General features: G+C 42.8%; 1 protein-coding gene across 1 annotated transcript in view; it reads left to right on the top strand.

Moving 5' to 3' along the window:
• The window catches only part of LOC117360514 (microfibril-associated glycoprotein 4-like), a 53096-nt gene extending 28462 nt beyond the window's left edge, over positions 1–24634 (top strand). Inside the window, exons 3-6 of the mRNA XM_033944375.1 lie at positions 5012–5163; positions 12679–12775; positions 13610–13792; positions 23316–24634. Coding sequence (XP_033800266.1) covers positions 5012–5163; positions 12679–12775; positions 13610–13792; positions 23316–23566 — 683 coding nt within the window. The 3' untranslated portion in view covers positions 23567–24634. The remainder of the gene's footprint in view (positions 1–5011; positions 5164–12678; positions 12776–13609; positions 13793–23315) is intronic.
• The last annotated feature ends 1112 nt before the right edge of the window (positions 24635–25746 follow it).

Here is a 25746-nt window from a genome sequence, read left to right as displayed (position 1 = left end):
GACGGACTAGTATTTTTTTCAGTTACAGCCCCTCACCTCTGGAACACTTTACCAGCTTACTTAAGGGAGGATACAGTTCTGGAGATATTTAAAGGATATCTAAAAAGTTTTCTTTTGAAAGGTGCTTTTGAAACTTAAGAAATTAGGCAAATACTGTAAGAAACTTTTTCCTTAAATCTAGGTCTATCCTTTATCCCAATCTTACAGCTTTGGTTTCAATCAGTACCCCCTCCCTATCTGTTCTTCCCTTACATGTTCTTCTGTACTATTTTTTATTGTAGTTCTTTCCCTTCTTTCCTAATTGTGAAGTTAGTCTAGTGTATGTTTGATTGCATTTGTTCATGGTTGTTAATTTCCCCTTTTTTATTGCTTAGATAACCGATAAGCGTTTATATCAAATTTTTTTTTAAAAATAAAAACTTGACACCCTGTTCTCACTGGGGTTCCAGGGTTCTGTTCTCTCCTGGTTTGCTTCCTATCTCTCCCATTGTACTTTCAGTGTATGTTACGGTGGATCCTCCTCTGCTACCATTCCACTGTCTATCGGTGTACCTCAAAGATTGTCCTTGGCTTTCTCCTCTTCTCCATATATACCCACTATCTCTGTACACTGATCTCCTCCCATGGTTTTCAATATTACCTCTATGCCGATGACTCCCAGATCTACCTCTCCACACCAGATATCTCTACAGGAATCTAGGCCCGAAACTCAGCCTGCTTGTCTGAAACTGCCGCTTGGATATCTCAACGCCATTTCAAACTAAGTATGGCTACAACTGAACTTCTTATCTTTATACCTAAACTCACCTCCCCCTTCTTGCCATTCTCTATTTCTATGGACAACACTCTCCTCCTTCCTGTCTCATCAGCTCATAATCTCGGGGTGATCTTTGACTCCTCTCTCTCCTCTGCTCAGATCCAAGAAACTGCTAAAACCTGTCGCTTCCTCCTCTATAATACTATCCAAATCACCTTACATTTAGATTACTGCAATGTACTTTTCTCAGGCCTCCCGCACATCCATCTCTTACTTCTTCAATCAATTCAAAATGCTGCTGCACGACGCATATTCCATGAGAGCCGCTAATCTCACATTACCCCTCTCCTCAAGTCATTTCATTAGATTATTAGACCTCCACCCTGATCCTCCCTCTCCATCTGTTTCCAAATACAGTTCAAACTCCTCTTAACGACCTACAAACTCATCACTCCATAGCCCTCCAATATCTCTCCCCCTATGCTCCCCCCCATTCATTGGGTAAGTCCCTCTTATCTGTACCCTTCTCCTCCATTGCCAACTCCAGACTCTGCCTTTTCTTTCTTGCCATGTTGAAAACAGGACCCAACACGGACCGCGTTTCAACAAAAAGTCTTCTTCAGGGGTCTCTGGGGGTCCTATAAAGGTGAGTACGTGGAAAACAATTGTGTGGTGAGCCGGAAGTGAGACACTGTTTCCATTACAAATGCAAACAGTGTCTCACTTCCGGCTCACCACACAATTGTTTCCCACATACTCACCTTTATAGGACCCCAGGGACCCCTGAAGAAGACTTTTTGTCAAAACACGGACCATGTTGGGTCCTGTATCCCTAGCGGACTAGGTCCTTTAAGGCTCTTATGTGGATGATTTATTTTTATGTGGATGGAATTATTTTATGTGGATGATTTCAGTGTACCTTTGGAACTTTAATACTTTCAAATAAAGTCCATTTAGGAACATCGTCACTCCACAGAGTTTTTTTGGTTTTCTCTGGATTTTCTTCTTTGTGGATATTTTGGGGTCAATTCCTTTTGTTTTTTGCTTGTTGCCGTGTTGAATGCTTGGAACAGGCTGCCTGAATCAATACGTCATGCTCCGTCTCTAGCAGTATTCATATCCAAGCTAAAAGCCCACTTTTTTGAAGCTGCTTTCAACTCTTAACTCCCACTCACTGCTATCAGACACCTATACCCATTATATCAATTCCTCTACCAGAATCTCCCCAGCCCTGAGATGTCCTGTCTGTCTGCCCAAATTAGATTGTAAACTAAGTCAAAAACAAAAAAGGAGGAAACACAATTCCAAAAAGGAAGCGTGAAAAATTAAATCCAAAACAATAAACAACACGCTTACATGAAACACTATAAGTGAAATCAAAATAACTATCAAAAAAGTTTCTAATTCATTTTATCATATATGGAAAGGTTGTGCTCAGAGACATGGAGGAAAAAGGGGAACTAAGTCCCCCCAAAAACTCACCACCCAATCATTGCATTCCACTTACAGAGTAATGATATTGTGCAAGGCATCAAATGATGAATGAACACATATGAATACTTATCTTATTATATAGAGTTCTTTGGCCTTGACGTGCCACATTTCATTGTTTCTTCAGGAAGCCAAACGAAACCTTTAAAAGACAACAGTCTTCTATACTGGGTATCAATCTCTGAAACAGAAACCCAAAAATATATTGTATTAGCAAGCTAAACTAACTGAATAGCACTCAAAACTTTACAACTAATATTAAAGTGATTTAAGGCAAAACAGATGACTGCGGAGAATTTATTCATCTCGTGCTGATTTTGTCATCAAAGCTGAGGAAATGAAACACAGATTTCAGGCACGGGGTTACCCACAGACAGTTATCAAAAAGGCTTATAAACGTACTTTATATGCCCAATGGTCCACCCCTCTCAATCCCAGTGCTAAACCTCAAGAGTCTCCTCTCATATGTGTATTACCTCATACACAATATACATTCAGGATGAAACAAATTATTAAGTCTAAATGGAGTGTGTAACGTTTTCACTCCATTTTCCATGCACCCCCACAGTTTGCCTTTTCCAGAGGTAAAAACCTACGGCAAAGATTGATGAAATCTCAATTCAAAATTAGTTGTGGTGGTGACAGCACAACCAGAAGTGGTCATTATTGCTGTGGCAAGTGTAAAATGTGTGATCACAGTGTCCCTTTGATAAATTTGGACCTCCCAGAATGGGTCAACAAATGTGGGGGGGTCGAGTTTTGCCATCTGTGAAATGAGTGGGGTCATCTATATTATCCTGTGCCTATGCTTGAAGTTTTATATGGGACATACAATAAGACCAGTACGAACCCGCATAGGGGAACACAACAGCAGGATTCGTACTCAAACTCTTATTTATTTATTCCATTTTCTATACCGTTCTCCCAGGAGAGCTCAGAACGGTTTACATGAGTTTATTCAGGTACTCAAGCATTTTTCCCTGTCTGTTCTGGTGGGCTCACAATCTATCTAATGTACCTGCAAACTCTCGCAGCCCCCTGTACAACACTGGCTTTTATGCCAGCACACTATACTACAATTGCAATATTCAGTTTTAGTGGTACCATGATTGACTTGAGGTGGTGACCTTGCAAGTTTTTTATGGAGCAGAGAACAGAAATGGATCTACAAACTAAATACCTTATCTCCAGCTGGGTTAAATAATGAAATAGAGTAGCAATCTTTTCTCACATCTTAAAGTGCTGTTTTTTTGTCTTTTTGCAATTCATTTACTGACTCAGTGTCTATATTTTTCATGATCGTGCTGTTTTTAGAGGTATTTTGTCCTGTTTTACCATCCTTAGCAGTAGTGCACATTTTTGACGTCAAGTCCGATGACGCTGCTGACACCTTTTGGCGCAAAGTTTTTTCCCTTATATTTATTGTCAGCGTCTCTCTGCTGCCGTGAGCAGAGGAGTGGAATTTGTTATACATCCATTTGTGAGCTTCAGAAGGTACTCTTCCGTTTTGCCTTAAATCACTTTAATATTATGGTAGTTGTAAAGTTTTGAGTGCTATTCAGTTAGTTTAAATTGCTAATATAATATATTTTTGGGTTTCTGTTTCAGAGACTGACACCCAGTATAGAAGACTCTTGTCTTTTAATGGTTTCGTTTGGCTTCCTGAAGAAACAATGAAATGTGGCACGTCAAAGCCAAAGAACTTTATATAATAAGATAAGTGTTGTTTATTCATCATTTGATGCTTTGCACAATATCATTACTCTTTCCACATATGATAACATGAATTAGAAACTTTTTTGATAGTTATTTTGATTTCACTTATAGTGTTTCGTGTAAGCGTGTTGTTTATTGTTTTGTTTCAAATTAGATTGTAAGCTCTTCTGAGCAGGGACCGTCTATTGTATGTTAAATGTACAATGCTGCGTTCGCCTTTCAGTGCAATAGAAATGATAAATAGTAGAGGTAGAAAGAAAGACATTTTAAAATACAACCCGCTGCTATGCAAGTTGTTCTCTCCTTATCCCATCCAAAAAGACTTTTCCAATCCCTTATCCCCTCAAGTTAGCCCCCCCCCCTCCAAGAATCCAATCCCCCACACACCCCAAGATAATCTCCAACTCTTAATTCCCCCCAACAAATTACCTTGGTGTCTAATAGACCCATGACCCCTCCCCCCCAGATTGTCCTAATGTGTAGTAGACCTCTACCCTGATCCTCCCCCCCCCTCAAAAAAAAAAAAAAAATAGCCCTGTCTAGTGGCACTCTCAACCTCCTGCATTTCAAAATAGCCCTGTCTAATGGCACTCCCAACCTCCAGCAATTCCCACAGGAGTGATGACCACTGTACCATCCTTTTTGAAAATGGCAGCACCTGACTCCATGTGTAGCACATCCTGTGATGCACCATGCATGGTCAGTCTGCCAAATAAAGACGCTTTTGTAACTTTGGGATCCAGGTACCCACATTCGTTTATGCTATGAGTACAATACTTCTTTATCACAGCAAATGGAATGTTTCAATAGAGCTGGCTACTATTGTGTGTGTATTGAGCTACAGCTAAAAAAAAAAGACTGATATGGTATTAACCTTTGACTGCCCTGCAATAATGTAATTGATGAACAAGAATCAACATGTTTATAAGTAGTCTTTTTGTAAATGTAATGCCAAGATCATGGGGATTACTTCATCGTACTTATGCCAGAGTCCCAGTGGTCTGGTGCTAGGGCCATCTAGCTCCACTCATACTATGCTTCTTGCAGGGCTAGAAGGAATTTCCCCTCCTCCTTTGGACTGTGATGAGATACACAAGCAGGGGGCGGAGTCAGATGGTGTTTACATGATCTACCCTGGAGGACCTCACAACCCTATCCCTGTGTTCTGTGACATGACTACAGATGGTGGAAAGTGGACGGTGAGTGCTTGTGGCAAAATACAATACTTTTCTTTTTATTCTACAGATTTTTACACCATGTTCTTTAAGCTCCTCCTTGTCCACAGTTCTCCCTGAACCCTTAGGCCATTGTATTCAGGAATATAACCTCAAATATTAGCTGAGATCTCGTTAGGCCACTAGTTATTACTATTAAACATGGCTCCTGGAGCACAGAGACACAAGAAGTCCAAGGAGCATCTGAGATGGTGTACATGAGAAGAAACTAAAATATACTGTAGTTATTGTGTGTAGTCCCTGGTTTACTCTGAAGCACAAGATGTCTACAGAGGTTCTTCCAAAGGGAGGCTGAGGGGAGGAGAGGGCAGGAGAAAGAGATTATCTTTAAGACCTTATGGTGGGCAAGCAGGACACTTCGGGGAAATTTTTAGAAAGCTTTTTCTATGTGTTAATTCTGTTTTACATGGTGGGAAGGAACTTTATATAATTGCACAACCACCAACATGCATAAAAAGTAGACACATTTTCCACATTACCTATCATTATGCAAACTACAGTAGGCAGAAGTGGAGCTGTGATGTGTATATATATTCATATATATGTGTAGAGTAATATTATCAGATTTATAGCTTTATTAGGGTAGCTGTAAATTTGTGCATTGGCATTTGTGTGCTATTGGGGCTGGATCTGGGAGTCTATTTCATAAAGACACATGGAGGGGAATAATAAAAAAATACGTCTAAGTCCGTTTTGGGCCTAGAATGCTAGTCACCCAAAGTCGAAAATGTCCAAAGTCCATTCTCAAAAAATACATCCAAACTATATATTTTTTGAGACTCGTGTACTTCTACATCCAGCCGTTTAATCATCCAGACCGCTAAGTCTACCCAATTCTCATCCAAAATGCCTAGAACAAGATCTTTGGATGTGGGAGGGGCCAGAAAAGTGATAGACTGGCCACCCAGACATGGCAACAGAGTAGTAGGGCACCTTACAGGGCACTGCTATGAACTTCATAAAAAGGGTGTCACATAAACATCTCACCACAACTCCCTTGCAAATTATGGTGAGACCCCCCAAAACCTACTATAGCCACCTGTCTACAACCCCAATAGCCCTTATGGCTGCAGGTGCCACCTATATTGCAGTACAATAAGGTTTTGGGGGGTTTTGGTGGGTGCACATGTTCCACCACGAATGCAGTAGTTACAGTGGCTTATGGGCCTGGGTCCTTCTCTCTATGGTTCACTAGCCCACCCCCCCAGACTACTTAAGCCACCTCTATGCAGCTGTACTAGGCTTTCCTATATGAGCTGCTGATGTTCTGGAGGCAGGTATGTGCGTTTTTATTCTGATTTTTATGGCGGGGGTATCAGTGATCACTGGGGGAGGGTGGGATCTGTACTTTGTCCCTGCAGTGGTTATCTGGTTACTTTGGATACCTTCTGGGCACTTAGACCCATTTTTAGATCGCCTAAGTCACTACGTATAAGTTCCGTCTAGTCAGTCTCGTTAAACTTTCGGTTATACTTGCAGTATGACTTAGGCCCTCTTCTATCAAACTGCGATAGCAGTTTTTAGTGCGGGGAGCCACACTGAATGGCCCATGCTGCTCCCGACACTCATTGAGTTCCTATGAGTGTCAGGAGCAGCGCAGGCCATTCAGCGCAGCTCCCCGCGCTAAAAATTATCGCAGTTTGATAGAAGAGGGCCTAAGTCTAGTCAGCCTACATCCCGCCCTCACCACTCCTCCTAAAACGCCTCTTTCAGCTCTGGGCATACAGCAGCAGTAAAGAGGCCTAAGCTGCTTTTAGATACATCTAAAACCCGTTTCAGTTATCGGCACTTGGATGACCTGTCTTTTTGATTGTCCAAGTGCTGATTTAGGTGGGATTTTAGACATATTTCTGTTTCGATTATGCTCCCCATAGTATTTATTTATTTATTTGGTTACTTTAGCCTGTCCTCCCAGAAATCCCAGAATGGGTTACAGCAGTATATTCACAATCAAATGATATACACAACTTAAAAACAAATTAAAATACATCAATTATAACAAATACCAATATAAAAACATAGAAACATAGAAAGATGACGGCAGATAAGGGCCATAGCCCATCAAGTCTGCCCACACTATTTACCCACCCTCTTAAGTCTACTGACCCCCTAAAGAATAATTGTAATTATACTGTCACTCTACTGACCCGCTCATTCAGTCCTAGTGACCCTATCCCTTGGCATGACCTCGTAGGGATCCCACATAGGTATCCCATTTGTTCTTGAAGTCTGAGATGCTGCGTGCCTCGACCACCTGCACTGGAAGCTCGTTCCAATGCTCAATCACTCTCTCCGTGAAGAAGTATTTCCTGGTGTCTCCACGAAACTTCCCTCCCCTGAGCTTGAGCGGATGTCCTCTTGTGGTCGAGGGTCCCCTGAGAAGAAAGATATCATCTTCCACCTCTACCCGTCCCGTCATCTAAAAAGAAAAAAAGAGTCCAACAAATTTAGAAAAAAGTTTTAAAACAAATAAGTCTTCAATTCTCTTCTCATATATATCTTCTAGCACATATCCCATACCATTTTAGTCCTTCCTCTGAACCACTTCAATTCTTTTTTATATGCTTGGTGAGAAATGACCTCCATAACTAAACACAATACTTAAGTCTCACCAATGACTTGTACCGGGGTATTTTCACCTCCTTCCTTCTGTTGGTTATGCATTTCCCTATGCATCCTAGCATCCTTCTTGTTTTGTCCACCTTTTTGCTACATTCTGCCACCACCTTAAGATTCTCCGACACTATTACCCTGAAGTCCCTCTTCTCGTCTGTGCACATTAGCCTATCTCCTCCTATCAAACAGTTCCTTTGAATTTCTGTACTTAGAATTCATCACTGCATTTCTTCACATTAAAACTTAATTGTCAAGCATTAGTCCATTCTTCCAATTTTTGTAGATTAATTCTCATGTCCCCCCCCCCCCCAAAGAAAAAAAAGGTTACTTTGGCAATATTGCTTAGGACAGAACTGGAGTTCCATAATGAGAACAAGTACATGCCTCTTCCACTGGCTCACTCAATACACCTCAAAGAGAATTACAAGAGCATCAAGATCTTACTTGGCACCTTGAAATATGATATGACTGAGAGGTCATCAGAGACTTTAAAATGGTGGTACCGTATATACTCGAATATAAACCAGGATTTTTGACCCCAAAAATGGAGGTCCCGGTTTATATTCAAGTCAATACACCCCCCTTCCAAAATTATTGCAGGCCGCCGCCTTCCTGTCCTAATCTCTACCGCCGATTCCCGGTGGAGGTGCAGCGGGCAGGAGCGAACTTTCCAAGTTCCTGCCCCGCTGTTAACAGGCTTCCGCGAGAATTCACAGGAGCCATTAAGGAAGCCCCTCAGCCCTGAACAGCAGCACCAAATCGCGCACCTGCTCATGCTTCTCAGTGCGGCCGAAGACACTCACGGAAGCCTGTTAACAGTGGGGCAGGAACTTGGAAAATTAACTCCTGTCTGCTGCACCTCCACTGGGGATTGGCGGTAGAGGTATAAGGCTAGGGCAGGGAGGGGGGAAGGGTGCAGAGTCTGACAGGGGAGGGAGGGAAGGAAGGGGGCTGGGTACAATGCCTGACAGGAAGGGTGCAATGCCTGGGTACAATGCCTGACAGGAAGGGAGGCCTGGGTATAATGCCTGGGAGGCCTGGGTGCAATGCCTGACAGGAAGGGAGCTGGGTGCAGTGCCTGACAGGGGAAGGAGGGAGGGAAAGAAGGATGCTGGGTGCAATGCCTGACAGGGGAGGGAGGGAAAGGTGCTGGGTGCAGTGCCTGGCAGAAAGGAAGCTGGGTGCAGAGCCTGATAGGGCGGGGTACTTGAATATTAAGCCACCCGACTTATATTCGAGTTAACCATTTTTTTTTTTTTTTTTCTCCCCTTTTGGAGGGGAAAATTGGGTCTCGACTTATAGTCAGATTGACTTATATTCGAGTATATACAGTATTTCCAATGGATCTCAGAGGCAATTTTACCAAATTTCCATATTATCTCTGCCTTTGGAATAGTAGGAACACAAAGATGCACTACCAAGGCAGGACTGCCACAGCGGACCGAGTTCTCTGTGGGGAGAAACCACGTTAAATGGGAACCACTGGTTGACCCCCCAGAATGTACCGATACCACTACTGCATATCAAATTAGGCCTAAAGAAACAATTTATCAGATTTCTAGATAAAGAGTCAGAAGACTTCAAGTACCTTCAAGACATCTTCCCTAATCTGTTTGAGTCAAAGGTCAAAGCAGGTGTCTTCGTTAGACCGCAGATAAAGAAGATCCTAGAGTGCAAGGAATTTCCCAAGAAGCTAACTAGGAATCAGAAAACAGCTTGGAACAACTCTGTCACAGTAGTTTGGGGCCTCCTGGGCAAGCACAAGGCCGAAAACTATGTGAAGTTGTTTAAGAATCTGGGGAAGAATTACAGTAAAATTGACTGTAGGACATTTTTCAAAGTCTATGTAATTGATGCTCATCTTGAGACACTTCATGGGAGCATACTCAAAAGAGAAAGGTGAGCACTTCCACCAGGACATACTGGATTTCAAAAGCCACAACTAAGGACAATATAATGAGAACATTATGGGAGACTACCGTATTTTCACGCATATAACGCGCGCGTTATACGCGTTTTTACCTACCGCGCATACCCCTCGCGCGTTATACGCGTGAGCGCGGTATACAAAAATTTTTTTACATAGTTCCCACCCCGCCCGACGCCCGATTCACCCCCCCCAGCAGGACCGCTCGCACCCCCACCCCGAACGACCGCTCGCACGCGCTCCCACCCACACCCGCATCCACGATCGGAGCAAGAGGGAGCCCAAGCCCTCTTGCCCGGCCGACTCCCCAACTCCCCGACAATATCGGGCCAGGAGGGAGCCCAAACCCTCCTGGCCACGGCGACCCCCTACCCCCACCCCGCACTACATTACGGGCAGGAGGGATCCCAGGCCCTCCTGCCCTCGACGCAAACCCCCCTCCCTCCAACGACCGCCCCCCCCCAAGAACCTCCGACCGCCCCCCCAGCCGACCCGCGACCCCCCTGGCCAACCCCCACGACACCCCCATCCCCCTTCCCCGTACCTTTGGTAGTTGGCCGGACAGACGGGAGCCAAACCCGCCTGTCCGGCAGGCAGCCAACGACGGAATGAGGCCGGATTGGCCCATCCGTCCCAAAGCTCCGCCTACTAGTGGGGCCTAAGGCGCGTGGGCCAATCAGAATAGGCCCTGGAGCCTTAGGTCCCACCTGGGGACGCGGCCTGAGGCACATGGGCCCAACCCGACCATGTGCCTCAGGCCGCGCCCCCAGGTGGAACCTAAGGCTCCAGGGCCTATTCTGATTGGCCCACGCGCCTTAGGCCCCACCAGTAGGCGGAGCTTTGGGACGGATGGGCCAATCCGGCCTCATTCCGTCGTTGGCTGCCTGCCGGACAGGCGGGTTTGGCTCCCGTCTGTCCGGCCAACTACCAAAGGTACGGGGAAGGGGGGTGGGGGTGTCGTGAGGGTCGGCCAGGGGGGTCGCAGGTCGGCTGGGGGGGCGGTCGGAGGTTCTTGGGGGGGGCGGTCGTTGGAGGGAGGGGGGTTTGCGTCGAGGGCAGGAGGGCCTGGGATCCCTCCTGCCCGTAATGTAGTGCGGGGTGGGGGTAGGGGGTCGCCGTGGCCAGGAGGGTTTGGGCTCCCTTCTGGCCCGATATTGTCGGGGAGTCGGCGGTCCTTCGGGGTGGGGGTGCGAGTGGTCCTGCCGGGGGGGGATGTATCGGAGAGTCGGGACAGCGCACGGAGAGTCGGGGCAGTGCACGGAAAGTCAGGGAGGATGAACGGAGAGTCGGGACAGCACACGGAGAGTCGGGGAGGGCGAAAGGAGAGTCGGGGTGGCCAGAGGAGAGTCGGGGCGGGCGAAAGGACAGTCGGGCTGCATGCGCGGTATACCCGTGAGCGCGGTATACAAAAGTTTTTGTACATAAAATCGTGGTTTCTGCGCGCTATACCCGTGTGCGCGTTTTACACGGGTGCGCGTTATCTGCGTGAAAATACGGTATATCTGGGGGCTGATTCATTAAAGTTACTTACAATATAATCACAAATTTCAAAACACTATTATTCACTTCTAAATTTTCTATGGTCATCTTTGTATAACTTCAATATAAATACTTGTTAATTGTGATTCATAAGTTGCTTTTTAAGACTTTATAAGAATGAAACGATAAACATTTGGCATTTTCACGTTTTAAATAGGTAAATTGCAAAATTTGACTATCCTGGTCACAAAATCAAAGTTTTATGGAGATAGATTTTTAAAAATATCTTTTAGGCAAGAGCAATTAGGAAATTACACTTAAGGAAAAATTCTATAAGAGTTGCCTACATATAGGTGTTTAACTTAATTAGTAAATTGACTTCAATTATGAGCTTTAGAAGTTCATAATTGAAAAAAAAATTAATTGGGTGATTGTCACCTATATTCTTAGGTGCGATTCTACAAAAAAATAGGCATCTATCGCATGGCACTTAGCGGCACCTAACTCTAAAGTAGGCTTGTTTAGGGGCAAAGGACTTAGGTGCCACTAGGCACAATTCTCTAAAGGACTTAGGCACCTATAATGTAGGCCTTTAAAAACCTGGCCTACATTACAGGCGCTTAAGTTTTAAGTTAGGCGTGATTCTGTAATAGGCACCTAAATGTGATTGACAAGAGATAGGCGCCTATCTTTTTAGACGCCATTTACAGAATTTCCCCTTTACTGGCCAGGAACAAAAATTGTGTAACATAGGGCTCCTTTTACTAAGCTGCGATAGCGGTTTTAGCGCGTGCTAACGCCAGCCCATAGTGTTATCATAGGATATCTGTGTTCCTAGTTAGTGATTAGTATTTTTAGGTGTGCTTAGCCCAATGGTATATCAAATTTTAATAAACATAAAACACATTTAGGGCCTGGCGCACCTTAGTAAAAGGGTCTCTATATATATATTTTGGAAGAAAGGTAAGAAGGTAGAGATATTTATTTATATTACTTGATATATCACTTTTCACATTAAAATTCAAAGCAGTTTTTTTAAACTAAATACATATCCGTCCTAATTAAATAAAAGAAAAAACTAAAGATCAGAAACTAAAAAGGCAAAAACCAAAAAGCCAGTGTTACCATAGAGTCAATCAGATGTTCAAGAAGATCAACCCCCTCCCCCCCCCCCAAAAAAAAAAAAAAAGTCTCAACTCCCTTCTTAAGGGCTCCTTTTACAAAGCTGTGGTAGCGGCTGCTGCTGCTGCTGCAGTAATTGCTTTGACACCTATAGGGATTTAATGGTTTAAAGTACTCATTGAAATCAGTGAAATCTTTGAAAAAGTACTGGTTTTCTCTTGATCTCTTTCTCATTACCTCTCTGTTCTCTCTCTCTTTCTGGGTTTGTGCTCCTCAGATGATTGTGCCATTTTTACTGTGTCTCATATATGCCCAATGCTTGCTGTCTCATGCAGGTGTTCCAGAAGAGGTATAATGGCTCAGTAAACTTTTTCCGAGGCTGGAATGACTATAAGTTGGGATTTGGGCGGGCAGATGGCGAGTACTGGCTGGGTAGGTACCAGCTCTCTGGATTCTTTTTTTTTTTTTTTTTTTTTATTATTTATTTATGATTTTTGTACAACCAATGAAAATGGTACAGAGAAATACTGAAATACACATATTAAGTCAATACAGACTAAAAACAATATACAGGCAATATACTCATTATTATAGTCCTCAAATGGGGAGGAAGGCAAGACAAAGAAAAACCCCCTGGGGAAAAGGGATATACCAAAAACATAAAGGAAATAGCAGTACTTAGATATTAACCTACTATTAAACTAAATTCCGCTCTAAATCACTTGATTCATTCTGGCTGCAATGGAGTCCCTTTACTCTCTAAGAAAAAACCTAATTGGGCAGGCTCAAAAAATATATATTTATTCCCTTGATAGGTAATAAAACATTTACAAGAAAATCTTAACTGAAAAATTGCCCCCAATGAAATAACTTTAGGACGATATTGCAAAAATTCTTTCCTCCTGGATTGTGTCCATTTCGAGACGTCAGGAAATATATATACCCTTTCACCTAAAAAGGTGACTTGTTTCAACTTAAAGTATAATTTCAACAGCATTTCTTTATCTTGTAAGAATACAAGGGAAACTAGTAATGTTGCCCGACCCAGCAATTCAATTTCAGAGGATTGCAATATTGCTGATACATCTAATTGCTCAGTTCCACCTTCTAATACTTTTTCTTTTTGAGCATTCTTTAAATAATAAATTTTCTGTATAGGTGGAAACTCTCTGGATTCTTTTTGTGTCGTTGTGAGCAGCATCTCTTTTGGGATTTCCATTGTGCAGTGTTCCATGGTAGCAGCATGCCCCATTTTTTCTTTCTCAGGCCTGCAGAATATCCATCTCCTGACTCTGAGGAAAGAATACGAGCTTCGTGTGGATCTTGAGGACTTTGAGAATGGCACAACCTTTGCAAAATATGCAGAGTTCTCAATCTCACCCAATGCCATTAATGCTGAGGAGGATGGGTATACCCTAAATGTGGATGACTTCAGTGATGGAGGAGCTGGTGAGAGACGTTTATATTTATTATTATTAGAGAATATAATTTGATATAAAGTATAACACAGGGATCTCAAAGTCCCTCCTTGAGGGCTGCAATCCAGTCAGGTTTTCAGGATTTCCCCAATGAAGATGCATGAGATCTATGTGCATACATTGCTTTCAAAGCATATTCATTGGGGAAATCCTGAAAACCCGACTGGATTGCAGCCCTCAAGGAGGGGCTTTGAGATCTAACACAATGCAGCACAACCACATAAAAACAGAAAGGGGCACAAAAAACAAAATATAATAATTGGCATACATCATATCAGATAAACTGACTACAGCATAATACCATATGAAGCAACATCAATTATATATATTTTGTTATAAATATATATGATTAGTGAGCTGACCACTAATATCCAGTGAATATTGGCACTAACTGGCTTTTTTTAACTTTTATTTTTCTAATATTTCAAATTTACAATCATTTCAAAATATTCATGATAATGAAATTACAGAAATGAAAAAGAAGAATAAAAACAACAGGAAAATAAAATTGTATTACTACAGACCACAAATTATCAGTAATAGGATCCAAGATATCAAGAAATAATTAATACAAAAGGAAAAAAGAAAATCATTCCTGGAGGCTTCCCCATGTCATTATCTCAGCCCAAGAACAGCAAAATTTTTTTCCTTCCGCCATAGGAATATCATACAGTCACTTTAATCTCCTCTTTAGCTATCAAAAAAATCTACTAAATGTTTAGAGTCAAAAAAAAGTAAAGGTTACACCCTCAAGAAAAATAAGACAAATACATGGAAATTTTAATACAAAATTGGTTCCCAAAGCAATCACTCTCAGCCGATAGGTCAATAATGATTGATGCCTCTTTTGTATGTCTCTCGATAAATCAGGAAATATATGTATATTTGAGCTCATAAACTGCCGATTCATATAGTGAAAATACAAACACAAAACATTATTGTGATCCAACTCCAAAGCAAATGTTACAATTAGATTCAGTCTCTGGGTAACTATTTTGAGAGATGATTCCAGAAAGTCAGTTACATTCACCACCGGATCTGATTTTCCCACGGTCCCGACACCTCCTATTCCTCTTCCAGAAACATAATGAGCTCTTACTATCGGTGGAACTTTGCAGAATCAGACTCCAATAAAGCCGAACTGCTGAACAAATACTTCTGCTCAGTATTTACCTGTGAGGCACCAGGATCCGGTCCACAGCTGCAAACAAGGGAGAGCTTAGAAGACCCGTTCAGGAACTTTGAATTTTCCACCAGCAGCATCTACCAAGAATTGTCAAGGTTCAAAGTGAATAAAGCCATGGGACCGGATAGATTACACCCCAGAGTGCTTAGGGAATTGAGAGATGTCCTGGCAGAGCCATTAGCCGCGCTCTTCAATCTTTCTCTGAGCACGGGAAAAGTTCCATTAGACTGGAAAACAGCTAACGTCATTCCGCTCCACAAAAAGGGATGCAGGTTAGAGACTGCAAATTACAGACCGGTAAGTCACGTCAATAGTGTGTAAGCTTATGGAAACATTGATTAAGCACAAATTAGATATGGTTCTGGACGACAAGAGACTGAGGGATCCCCACCAGCATGGATTTACAAAGGGGAGATCCTGCCAATCCAACATCAGCTTCTTTGACTGGGTAACAAAAGAACTAGATAAAGGAGAGTCCCTAGATGTAGTGTATCTGGACTTCAGCAAGGCTTTTGATAGTGTCCCACACCATAGACTTTTGAACAAGATGAGTTCGTTGGGGCTAGGAGAAATATTAACGGCATGGGTTAAGGACTGGCTCAGTGGCAGACATCAGAGGGTGGTGGTAAATAGTACTTCCTCTGAAAAGTCGGAAGTGCACAGTGGAATACTGCAGGGCTTGGTCCTGGGTCTAATCTTATTTAATATCTTCATACAAGATCTGCCTAAGGGACTTCGGGGTAAAATTGCATTATTTGCCGATGATGCTAAATTATGCAACATAGTGGGCGGAGGTATCATGCCCGACACTATGACACAGGACATAATTTTTCTGGAGCACTGGTCTACTATTTGGCAGCTGAATTTTAATGCCAAGAAGTGTAAAGTTATGCACCTTGGTAGCAGAAACCCATACTCTGAATGGTGAGACCTTAACCACAACTGTTGCAGAACGGGACCTGGGAGTAATCATTAGTGAAGATATGAAGGCAGCCAATCAAGTAGAGAAAGCCTCATCCAAGAAAGCATCCTAGATAAATGCTGGGTTGCATCCGGAGCTGTCAGCCGAAAGCCTGAGGTGGTAATGCCGCTGTATAGGTCCATGTTGAGACCACATCTGGAATACTGTGTACAATTTTGGAGGCCACACTATCGGAAGGATGCGCTAAGAATGGAATCAGTTCAACGATTGGCTGCCAAAATGGTCTCAGGGCTCAAGGATATCCCATATGAAGAAAGTCTAGGTAAGTTGCAGCTTTATTCTCTCGAGGAATGCAGAGAAAAGGGTGACATGATAGAGACGTTCAAATACATTACTGGCTGTATTGAAGTGGAAGAAAACATCTTTTTCCTTACTGGCTCTATGGCAACAAGAGAGCATCCGCTAAAACTCAGGGGTGGGAAATTTCATAATGACACTAGGAAGTACTTCTTCACCGAAACGGTGGTTGACCGTTGGAATGATCTTCCACTTCAGGTAGTTGAGGCCAGTAACGTGACTGACTTTAAGAATAACTTTAAGAACTTAGAGGGGAGGGTTATTTGAGTGGGCAGACTTGTTGGGCCGAAGGCCCTTTTCTGCCATCATATTCTATGTTTCTCATCCAGAATCTTAAGGACCTCCTTCAAATATCATCTCACCTTTTCCACAGCTGAATTCAGAGGGGACTTGGGGAAATTTATAAATCTCAAGTTATTCCTTTTTAACTGATTTTCCAAATAATCAATCGTTCGATGGATTAGAGCAGGGGTGCCCACACTTTTTTGTCTTGCGAGCTACTTTTAAAATGACCAAGTTAAAATGATCTATCAACAATAAAATTTAAAAAAAACAAGAGAAAATGTTATTTATATTTGGGGGGTTTTTCAAAGAGGTCAAGGCAGATGACTTTGAAACCCCCCCCCCCAAATATAAATGATAATTAACATTTTCTCTGCGTACAGTGTGCTTTTTTTTTAAATTTTATTGTTGGTAGATCATTTTAACTTGGTCATTTTAAAAGTAGCTCGCAAGCCAAAAAAGTGTGGGCACCCCTGCTCTAACCCATCGAACGATTGATTATTTGGAATGTGTGTGGCTTCATCATGGGCAGAGCCCTGGGTAGTACTGCCTGAAGAGATTTGTAGGGTATCCATGTGGGCCATCCTTTCTTTATACTTTCAATAAATCTTATGGGGTAGACATGGTGGCATGAATGGACTTTTGGGTCTTCGGTGTTAGCAGTAGACTCATCTGTCCCACCCTAGACTCAGGACTGCTTTGGTATATCCCACTGGTTCAAAACTCATATGCCTTTTGTATTAGAAGGGAAGATTAGATTCTTACCTCAATAATCTTCTTTCTAGCAGAAAGGCATACCGTATTTTCGCGGATATAACGCGCGCGTTATACGCGTTTTTACATACCGCGCATACCCTTCGCGCGTTATATGCCTGAGCGCGGTATACAAAATTTTTTTTACATATTTCACACCCCGCCCGACGCCCGATTCATCATCCGGAAGGACGCTCGCACCCCCACAGCTCGCACCCCCACCCCGAAGGACCGCTGACTCCCCGACAATATCGGGCCAGGAGGGAGCCCAAACCCTCCTGGCCACGGCGACCCCCTACCCCCACCTCGCACTACATTACGGGCAGGAGGGATCCTAGGCCCTCCTGCCCTCAACGCAAACCCCCCTCCCCCCAACGACCGCCCCCCCCAAGAACCTCCGACCGCCCCCCCAGCCGACCCGCAATCCCCCTAGCGACCCCCCCACCCCCCTTCCCCGTACCTTTGGTAGTTGGCCGGACAGACGGGAGCCAAACCCGCCTGTCCGGCAGGCAGCCAACGAAGGAATGAGGCCGGATTGGCCCATCCATCCTAAAGCTCCGCCTACTGGTGGGGCCTAAGGCGCGTGGGCCAATCAGAATAGGCCCTGGAGCCTTAGGTCCCACCTGGGGGCGCGGCCTGAGACACATGGGCCCAACCCGACCATGTGCCTCAGGCCACGCCCCCAGGTGGGACCTAAGGCTCCAGGGCCTATTCTGATTGGCCCACGCGCCTTAGGCCCCACCAGTAGGCGGAGCTTTAGGATGGATGGGCCAATCCGGCCTCATTCCTTCGTTGGCTGCCTGCCGGACAGGCGGGTTTGGCTCCCGTCTGTCCGGCCAACTACCAAAGGTACGGGGAAGGGGGGTGGGGGGGTCATGGGGGTCGCCAGGGGGATCGCGGGTCGGCTGGGGGGGCGGTCGGAGGGTCTTGGGGGGGGCGGTCGTTGGGGGGGGGGGGGTTTGCGTCGAGGGCAGGAGGGCCTGGGATCCCTCCTGCCCGTAATGTAGTGCGGGGTGGGGTTAGGGGGTCGCCGTGGCCAGGAGGATTTGGGCTCCCTCCTGGCCCAATATTGTCGGGGAGGCGGCGGTCCTTCGGGGTGGGGGTGCGAGTGGTCCTGCCGAGGGGGGAGAAGAATCGGACGTCGAGGGGGGGCATCAGGCTTTCAGGATGGGGACAGACCTTCAAGGGGGGACAGGACTTCAAGGGGGACAGGCAGACCTTCAAGGGGGACAGGCGGGGCAGTGCACCGAAAGTCAGGGCGGGTGAACGGTGAGTCGGGGCAACCAGAGGAGAGTCGGGGAGGGCGAAAGGAGAGTCGGGGTGGCCAGAGGAGAGTCGGGCAGCATGCGCGGTATACCCATGAGCGCTGTATACAAAAGTTTCCGTACATACAAGTGTGGTTTCTGCGCGCTATACCCGTGTGCGCGTTTTACACAGGTGCGCGTTATATCCGCGAAAATACGGTAGTCTTGAAGGTCTGCTTACGTATCAGATGAGTGTTTTCTAGATGCTTGGCCTTCTTCTTTCAAACAGGTCTAAAATGAAATGAATACCCAGAAGATCTCCACAGTGTCCAGAGATACCCTCTCCAAGAGGAGAGGTTTGTAGATAGCTCTCTTATGGTTATATTGAGGGGGAAAAACATATATTTTAGCAAATGGGAGACTGCGGGACTATATAAATGTTAGTGCCGGTTGCACTCATATAGATGACTTGCTGAGTTCCACCTTGTTTTGTTTTTTTAATGTTCCTATTGGCACTGGTTTATTTTAGTTGTATTTGAATTATGACAGAGCACCTATTGGCACTGATTTACTTTAATTGTAGTTGAGTAATGACAGAGCAGATTTGGCTTTGACAGGGAGCTCCTCATACTCCTCCACTTTCTTTCTCCTGTTGTAGCGGTTGTCAACTGTTTTGGTATGAACCGAGGAGCACCAGCACAGAGTAGAAATAGAGGAGGCAGAGCTGAAAAAGATAGATGATACCTTCTACACAGTAGCAATTAGAGGTGAATAATCCACTGGTTCAAGATTTGCATGCCTTATTGAGGTAAGAACCTAATCTTTCCATATAAAGTTTTCCAAAGGCATAAATGTTACCAAAGTAGCAGAATTCAAAAGAAAGATATTATGAAAATATTCTACTTCAAAACTGCAAATAAAAAAATGAAGAAAAAAAAATTTTAATTAATGGGAAAAGAGATGAAAATTGCGACAAAATCCCTAGAACAAACAGGAAAAAACTAGAAGAAAGTGAAAATCACAAAATGGTATGCAAATATCACTAAAACTGGCTTTAGCATGTCCTTATGTGAGACTTTCTTGCATGCTTAGGCCATTTTTACTGCAGCATAAAAATAGTCCATTTCCAGTTTTTTTTCCATTATTAACCACATGCTAATTTTACCATTAGCATGTGGCCATTAGTGCATGAACCCCTACTGGCACCTATTTTGTAGGCAGTAATAACAAACGTACTAAACCTGTGCGAATCAGCACATGGCAAGTTTCAAGTTTTCTTTATTTTTGATATACCGTTTATCAGTCGGGTATCTAAATGGTTTACAATAAAATGAGATTGAAAATAAAATGTCAAAATAAAAGAAATATCATATCAAAAGTTAAAAAGTAGGGGAGCATAATCACACTGACGTACATGAGATGAGGGAGAAATGAGGGAAGGTAAGTTTGTAAATACAACAAGATGAAAAATAAAAATAAAGGGAGGTAAGTAGAGAAGGGAAATACATGCACAAAAAATAAGCCTTTACCAAGCAACAGTAAGCAGTAAGGATTAATGCATGTTTACTACTGTTTAAAATCCATGGCCAAAGGTCACACTCGGGCACCACAAGCTTATTTTGGGCTTAGCACATGCCAACCACATGTTGAAAAATACTTTTTATTTTTCATCACCGAGGGCATGTCTGGGGTGGAGAGTAGGTATGCCCTGTGTAAATTGGTTAGTGCATGTACATTGGCATTTGCTGACTAATTAGCGCAGAATTAATGCAGGAACTCTGACTGCCATAAAAAATGGTGACGGGTCAAAAGCGCGCGAGGACAAAGGCGCGCCGACAACCGAGCGCGGACAACTGAGCGCAGGGCTTAATCGAACTAAAGAAAACCCATATTTTAAAGGGCTCTGACGGGGGGTGTGGGGGGAACCCCCCACTCTACTTAATAGGGATCGCGCTGCCTCATGCTGCCATGTTGTGGGGGCGTGGGGGGTGTAACCCCCCACATTATACTGAAAACTTAATTTTTTCCCTAAAAAAACAGGGAAAAAGTTAAGTTTCCAGTATAATGAGGGGGGTTACAACCCCCCAAACCACCCACAACGCCAGCGCGATCTCTATTAAGTAAAGTGGGGGGGTTCCCCACCAACAACCCCCGTCAGAGCCCTTTAAAATACGTTTTTTCTTCGGCTCGATGAAGTCCTGCGCTCAGTTGTCCGCGCTCGGTTGTCGGCGCGCCTTTGTCCTCGCGCGCTTTAGACTATGAACCCTACAAAATAGGTGGTAATGAAGGCTCACGAATTAATGGCTAAACACTAATTTCAAAATTAGCATGTGACCATTAGAAAAAAAACCAAATTATGGCCATTTTAGAATTATGTTAAAAAGTGGCCTCAGCATGCAGGAAACCCACGCAAACCCACGCGCTAAAAACAGCACAGCCCACTTTTTAGTTCAGCTTTGTAAAAGGGCTCCTTAGATTTTATTTTTTAGTGCATGGGTAGCCCAGACAAATTACCTCAGGATGCCTCAGCACATCTCCTGGTATTCCATTTTTTGCTGCAGTAAAGACACGTTAGTGCTTACTGCAGCTTAGTAAAAGGGCCCCTTTGTATCAAAATCTGTAAACTAACTCCCCCTTTTACAAAACCACAAAAGCGGTTTTTAGAGCAGTCCAGTGCCCTGAATGCTCCGCGCTGCTCCTGATGCCCATAGCAACTCTATGAGTGTCAGGAGCAGCGCAGAGCATTCAGTGCTCTGGCCTGCGCTAAAAATCGCTTGCGCGGTTTTATAAAAGAGGGGTTAAGTGAAGCCCTAACAAATTTTGAAACTGGCTGTGATAAAATGAAAAATGTAAACCATGTCAAATATGAAAAATAATCAGGTATAGAAGAATTAGGAGTAAAATTACAAAACAATGTTTAAAATTCACATATGAAAAATTTCAAGGAAAAATCTTGAAAACTCAGAAAAGTAAAAAAGAAAAAAGTACCATCAAAATTTGGATAATCTACAAAATTCTCTTTATGTTCCTAAAGCAGTGGAAACTTAGGGATCCTTTTATCAAGCTGCGGTAGGGGTTTAACGCATGTAATACCGCACGTTAAACCACCTGCCACACTAGCCCAGAGCTGTAGAGTCGAAGTTGGAATCGGAAATAATTTTGGGGTTATTGGAGTCGGAATTGGTGAAAATGTGCCGACTCCAACTCTGATTCCCAATAGAGCTAAATTGTATATCATGCAAATGTTATTTTACAGATAATAATCCCCTCCTTTTATTAAACTGCGATAGTGGTTTTTAGCGCAGGGAGCTGTGCTGAATGCTCCACGCTGCTCCTGACACTCATGTTTTACTTTTATAATATAGGCCCTCTGTTACTAAGCTGCGGTAGAGGTTTCTACCATGGCCTGGGGTGTTAAATGCTCTGAAGCTCATAAGCTTAATAAAAGGGGGGATATTTTGATGATAGTTCTTTGATGATTACAAAATGTAATATATTTTATGATATTTATATTAGTGGAAGTGGTACCTAGAGAATGACACAGGGCCAAAGTTTGTCCCCCATCCCCACCCCATCTTTGTGAACTCTATCCCCATCCCCGCAAACTTTGTCTGATCCCATCTACACAAGTCTCAAATAGTTATGATTTTATATTGAAATCATTTTATTAAAGTATAAAAGAATATTCTATACAACTGTCATTTTATAAATCACAAATACAGAACAAGGATCTACAAACCCCTGTCTCCCTTCCCCCTCACAAATATCCCCTCCACTATTACTACAGCTGAACAATTCAAGTTATTATAAAATGCTGCATAGAAAACTCATGCTAACAGAATGCCTCGGTCACACACACAGAACACAAATGCCAAATCTATAATAGCTGACCAAAAATGATAAACATAAATTAAACCAAAATTCCAAGAAGCCACACCTTGCATGTAGTACAACACCTATATAGATATACAGTATAAATAAAGGAGTCGGAGTCAAAGGTTTATGTACCGACTCTATAGCCCTGCTTAAACCCCATGAAGTTGATATTCACAGTAATTTAACTGGCCAGAAATGGCTCCTGGCCAGTTAAATCACTTGTTCGGCACTATCTGCCACTGAATATCTCCACACCACAGATTGCAAAACTCAAAGCCAGTTGTTTGTCAGTTGTCCAGGGGCAGAGAGTTGGCACTTATTTGGTTAAGTGCTGATATACAACACTTAACCACCTAAGCTTAGGGCCTTTTCTACTAAACCGTGCTAGCGGTTTTAGCGCAGAGAGCCGCGCTGTATGGCCCATGTTGCTCCTGATGCCATATGAGCATCAGGAGCAGTGTGAGCCCTTCAGCGCGGCTCCCCACGCTAAAACCACTAGTGCGATTTAGTAGAAGAGGGGATTAAAGTTAAGCGGGGTATAAGTTTTAAAAATAAAATAAATAATTTTTGTTTTAAATAAAAATAAAATTTAGCAGTTCAATTAGACTATATATAAGACAGTCATATTTTATGAGGTGTCGCCTATGCAGTTATTTGCTGAATATTGGACTTAACTACATAAGAGACAGATGGCTGCTAAACCTATTTAATGCCAGTGCCTGGACAGGGCCCAGCATTGACTATCTGGGAATAACTCAGGTGGTGCCTAATAAACATTCACTGGTGCCAGCAAATTATCAACCCCATGTTTGTACTGTGGCCAAATTCATGCCAGAGTCAATATAACGTGTCTCTGCCTCTCCCCACCATGCAGGGGATTCGCTCTCCTATCACAGCGGTATGAAATTTTCCACGTTTGACCGTGATCAAGACCAGTATGTACAGAATTGTGCTGCACTTTCCTCCGGTGCCTTCTGGTTTAAGGCCTGCCACCTTGCCAACCTTAATGGGCTCTATCTGCAGGGCTCTCACCTCACTTATGCCAATGGAATCAACTGGTCACAATGGAAGGGGTTCTATTATTCCCTGCGTCGCAGTGAGATGAAGATCCGGCCTGCAGTCTAAAGTACTGGGGACAGACTGCAGAAAGAGACACAAATTTGATGCTATATGAGCTTTTCAAGGGAGACAAAGCTTCTGTTACTGCAAACTTGAGGTTTTCTTTACAGCTGTCCAGAAGTATTCTGCTGAATTTGAGTATTTGCAAAAAAAAAAAAAAATTAAAAAAAAGTGTTCTGTAGATATTGATGGGAGAATTTCTCAGAACAGGTGTTGGCAGATTTCATCAGTCTCACAGAAAATAACTCAGCAAGCTTTGCCTTTTATTTGTTTTTTTAAATTTTTTTTCTGTTAAAATCTACATTGAAAAAAAATCTGCAGGTGCAGCCATGTCATGCAATATTTTATCCTGCAAAATCAAAAATCTTTGTTTTTGTGTATTATAATTTTTTATGTTGCATGTAGCTGTATATAAACAATGGCATGTAAAAATGGGGTATATTGCCTCTTCATGTCAAAAATTACAAATGAAACCTAGCATATTGGCTTCTCAATGACAACACACATTAGTGGAAGGAATTTATCCTGTGGATGGCTGGCACTATCTGGTGGCCATTCTGCAGCCCTGGGTTGTTGTTGGGTTTTATGTGTGTGTATGTGTGTGTTTGGTGTATGTATGTATTTGCATTTTTCTTTTATTTCTAAGTACAATAATACAAGCCCACATACTTTCACTTTAAATAGCTATTCATTCTTCCACTGCGTAACATTAGCGCATCTTAAACTCTGTATTCCCATGACACTTTGCAGTAAATAAAGTCTGTACAATGAAAGTTTTTTGGGGGGGGGGGGTTTAAGCCAGTGAAGTCAGTAAATGGGATGTAGGTGGACAGGCATCACCCAAATAATTATTTATACATACTTCTGAGGTAATTTTAAAGACAATTTAAACTCATTAAGGTGAATAGATAATGCCACCTGTTGTAAATTGTAGCATATTATGCAATAAAACATTTGTCCTCAATAAAAAGGACAGGAAAGAGAAGAGGTACTATATTTTATTCAACTTTAGACTTTCTTAATCTGTTTCTTGGTATTATTGTACAATATTAATAAACATTCTCTTACTCTGTTCTTTTTATGCCTACCTGGCAATATGATTATCAGGTACAGGCTGAGTCCTGTTCTGCTTTTACTGTCATTGTATTTTTGGAACTTGTATTTCCAGTGTCTCTAAGACAGGCCTTTCCAATCTTATCCTGGGATCCCACAGCCAGTTTGGTTTTCAGGATAGCCACAATCAATATGCACAAGATAAATTTTAGTAAGTTGATATTTAAAAGCTTAATTAGTCAGTATCCCATACTAACCACATACGGGCTTTGCTTTTGCCAATGGATAAATTTTGGCTTAACAATTCAGGGGGAAGTTATCAAGATGGGGTAAAAGTTGGGTTTTTACCTAGGGTTACTATATGGCTCTAGAAAAAGGAGGACGGATTGAGACATCCGGGTTTTACTTCCATTACTATCAATGGAAGTAAAACCCACATGTCTCTATCTGGCCTCCTTACTTCCATTGCTTTCAGACATTGGAAGCAAAACCCAGATGTCTCAATGCATCCTCTTTTTTCTGGAGCCATATGGTAACCCTATTTTTACCACATCTTGATATACCATGGGAGTTATCAACCTGTGGTATCTCCACACTGCAAGTTATCGACTTCCATGGTATATGCAAACAGTGTTACGGCACAATTCCAGAAGCATTAAGCACGATACTCCGGGCTGTATCTTCAAGGGGCTGTGAATTTTTTTTCTTTTTTTGCTGAAGTTCATAGCAAGGTCACATTATAAGAATTACATAATAATGAGGTGTTTGCATGCTTTGCATCTCATTTCTATGTTCCCCAATGGTAATTTAAATACTACTGTGTCATGGCACTGAAACCTTCACCAGAGCACTTTTTAGTATGTGTTATGCATCAAATAATGTGGCTTAGCACTGTAACACAACTTGGTAACTACACCAATTAGTGGCTTGCCAAAATTGAATCTAGGGCAGATCTTGTTTGTTTATTTATTTAAAATAAATTTTTCAAGCTGCTCAAGATGAAAAAAAAGGTAATTGACAAAATTAATATCTTAAAACTTAATCAAGTGGTTACATAAGAAAGTTTAAAAAAAAGGAAAAAAAAGCTCCCAAAGTCAATGCTCCATCCTTCAACTGTAGAAACATTTTGCAAC

The sequence above is a fragment of the Geotrypetes seraphini genome, chromosome 5, assembly GCF_902459505.1.
Source record: "Geotrypetes seraphini chromosome 5, aGeoSer1.1, whole genome shotgun sequence".
In the NCBI taxonomy this organism is placed as follows: domain Eukaryota; kingdom Metazoa; phylum Chordata; class Amphibia; order Gymnophiona; family Dermophiidae; genus Geotrypetes; species Geotrypetes seraphini.
Note: the sequence above shows the minus strand (reverse complement) of the source record. Positions and strands in the feature narration are given on the sequence as shown.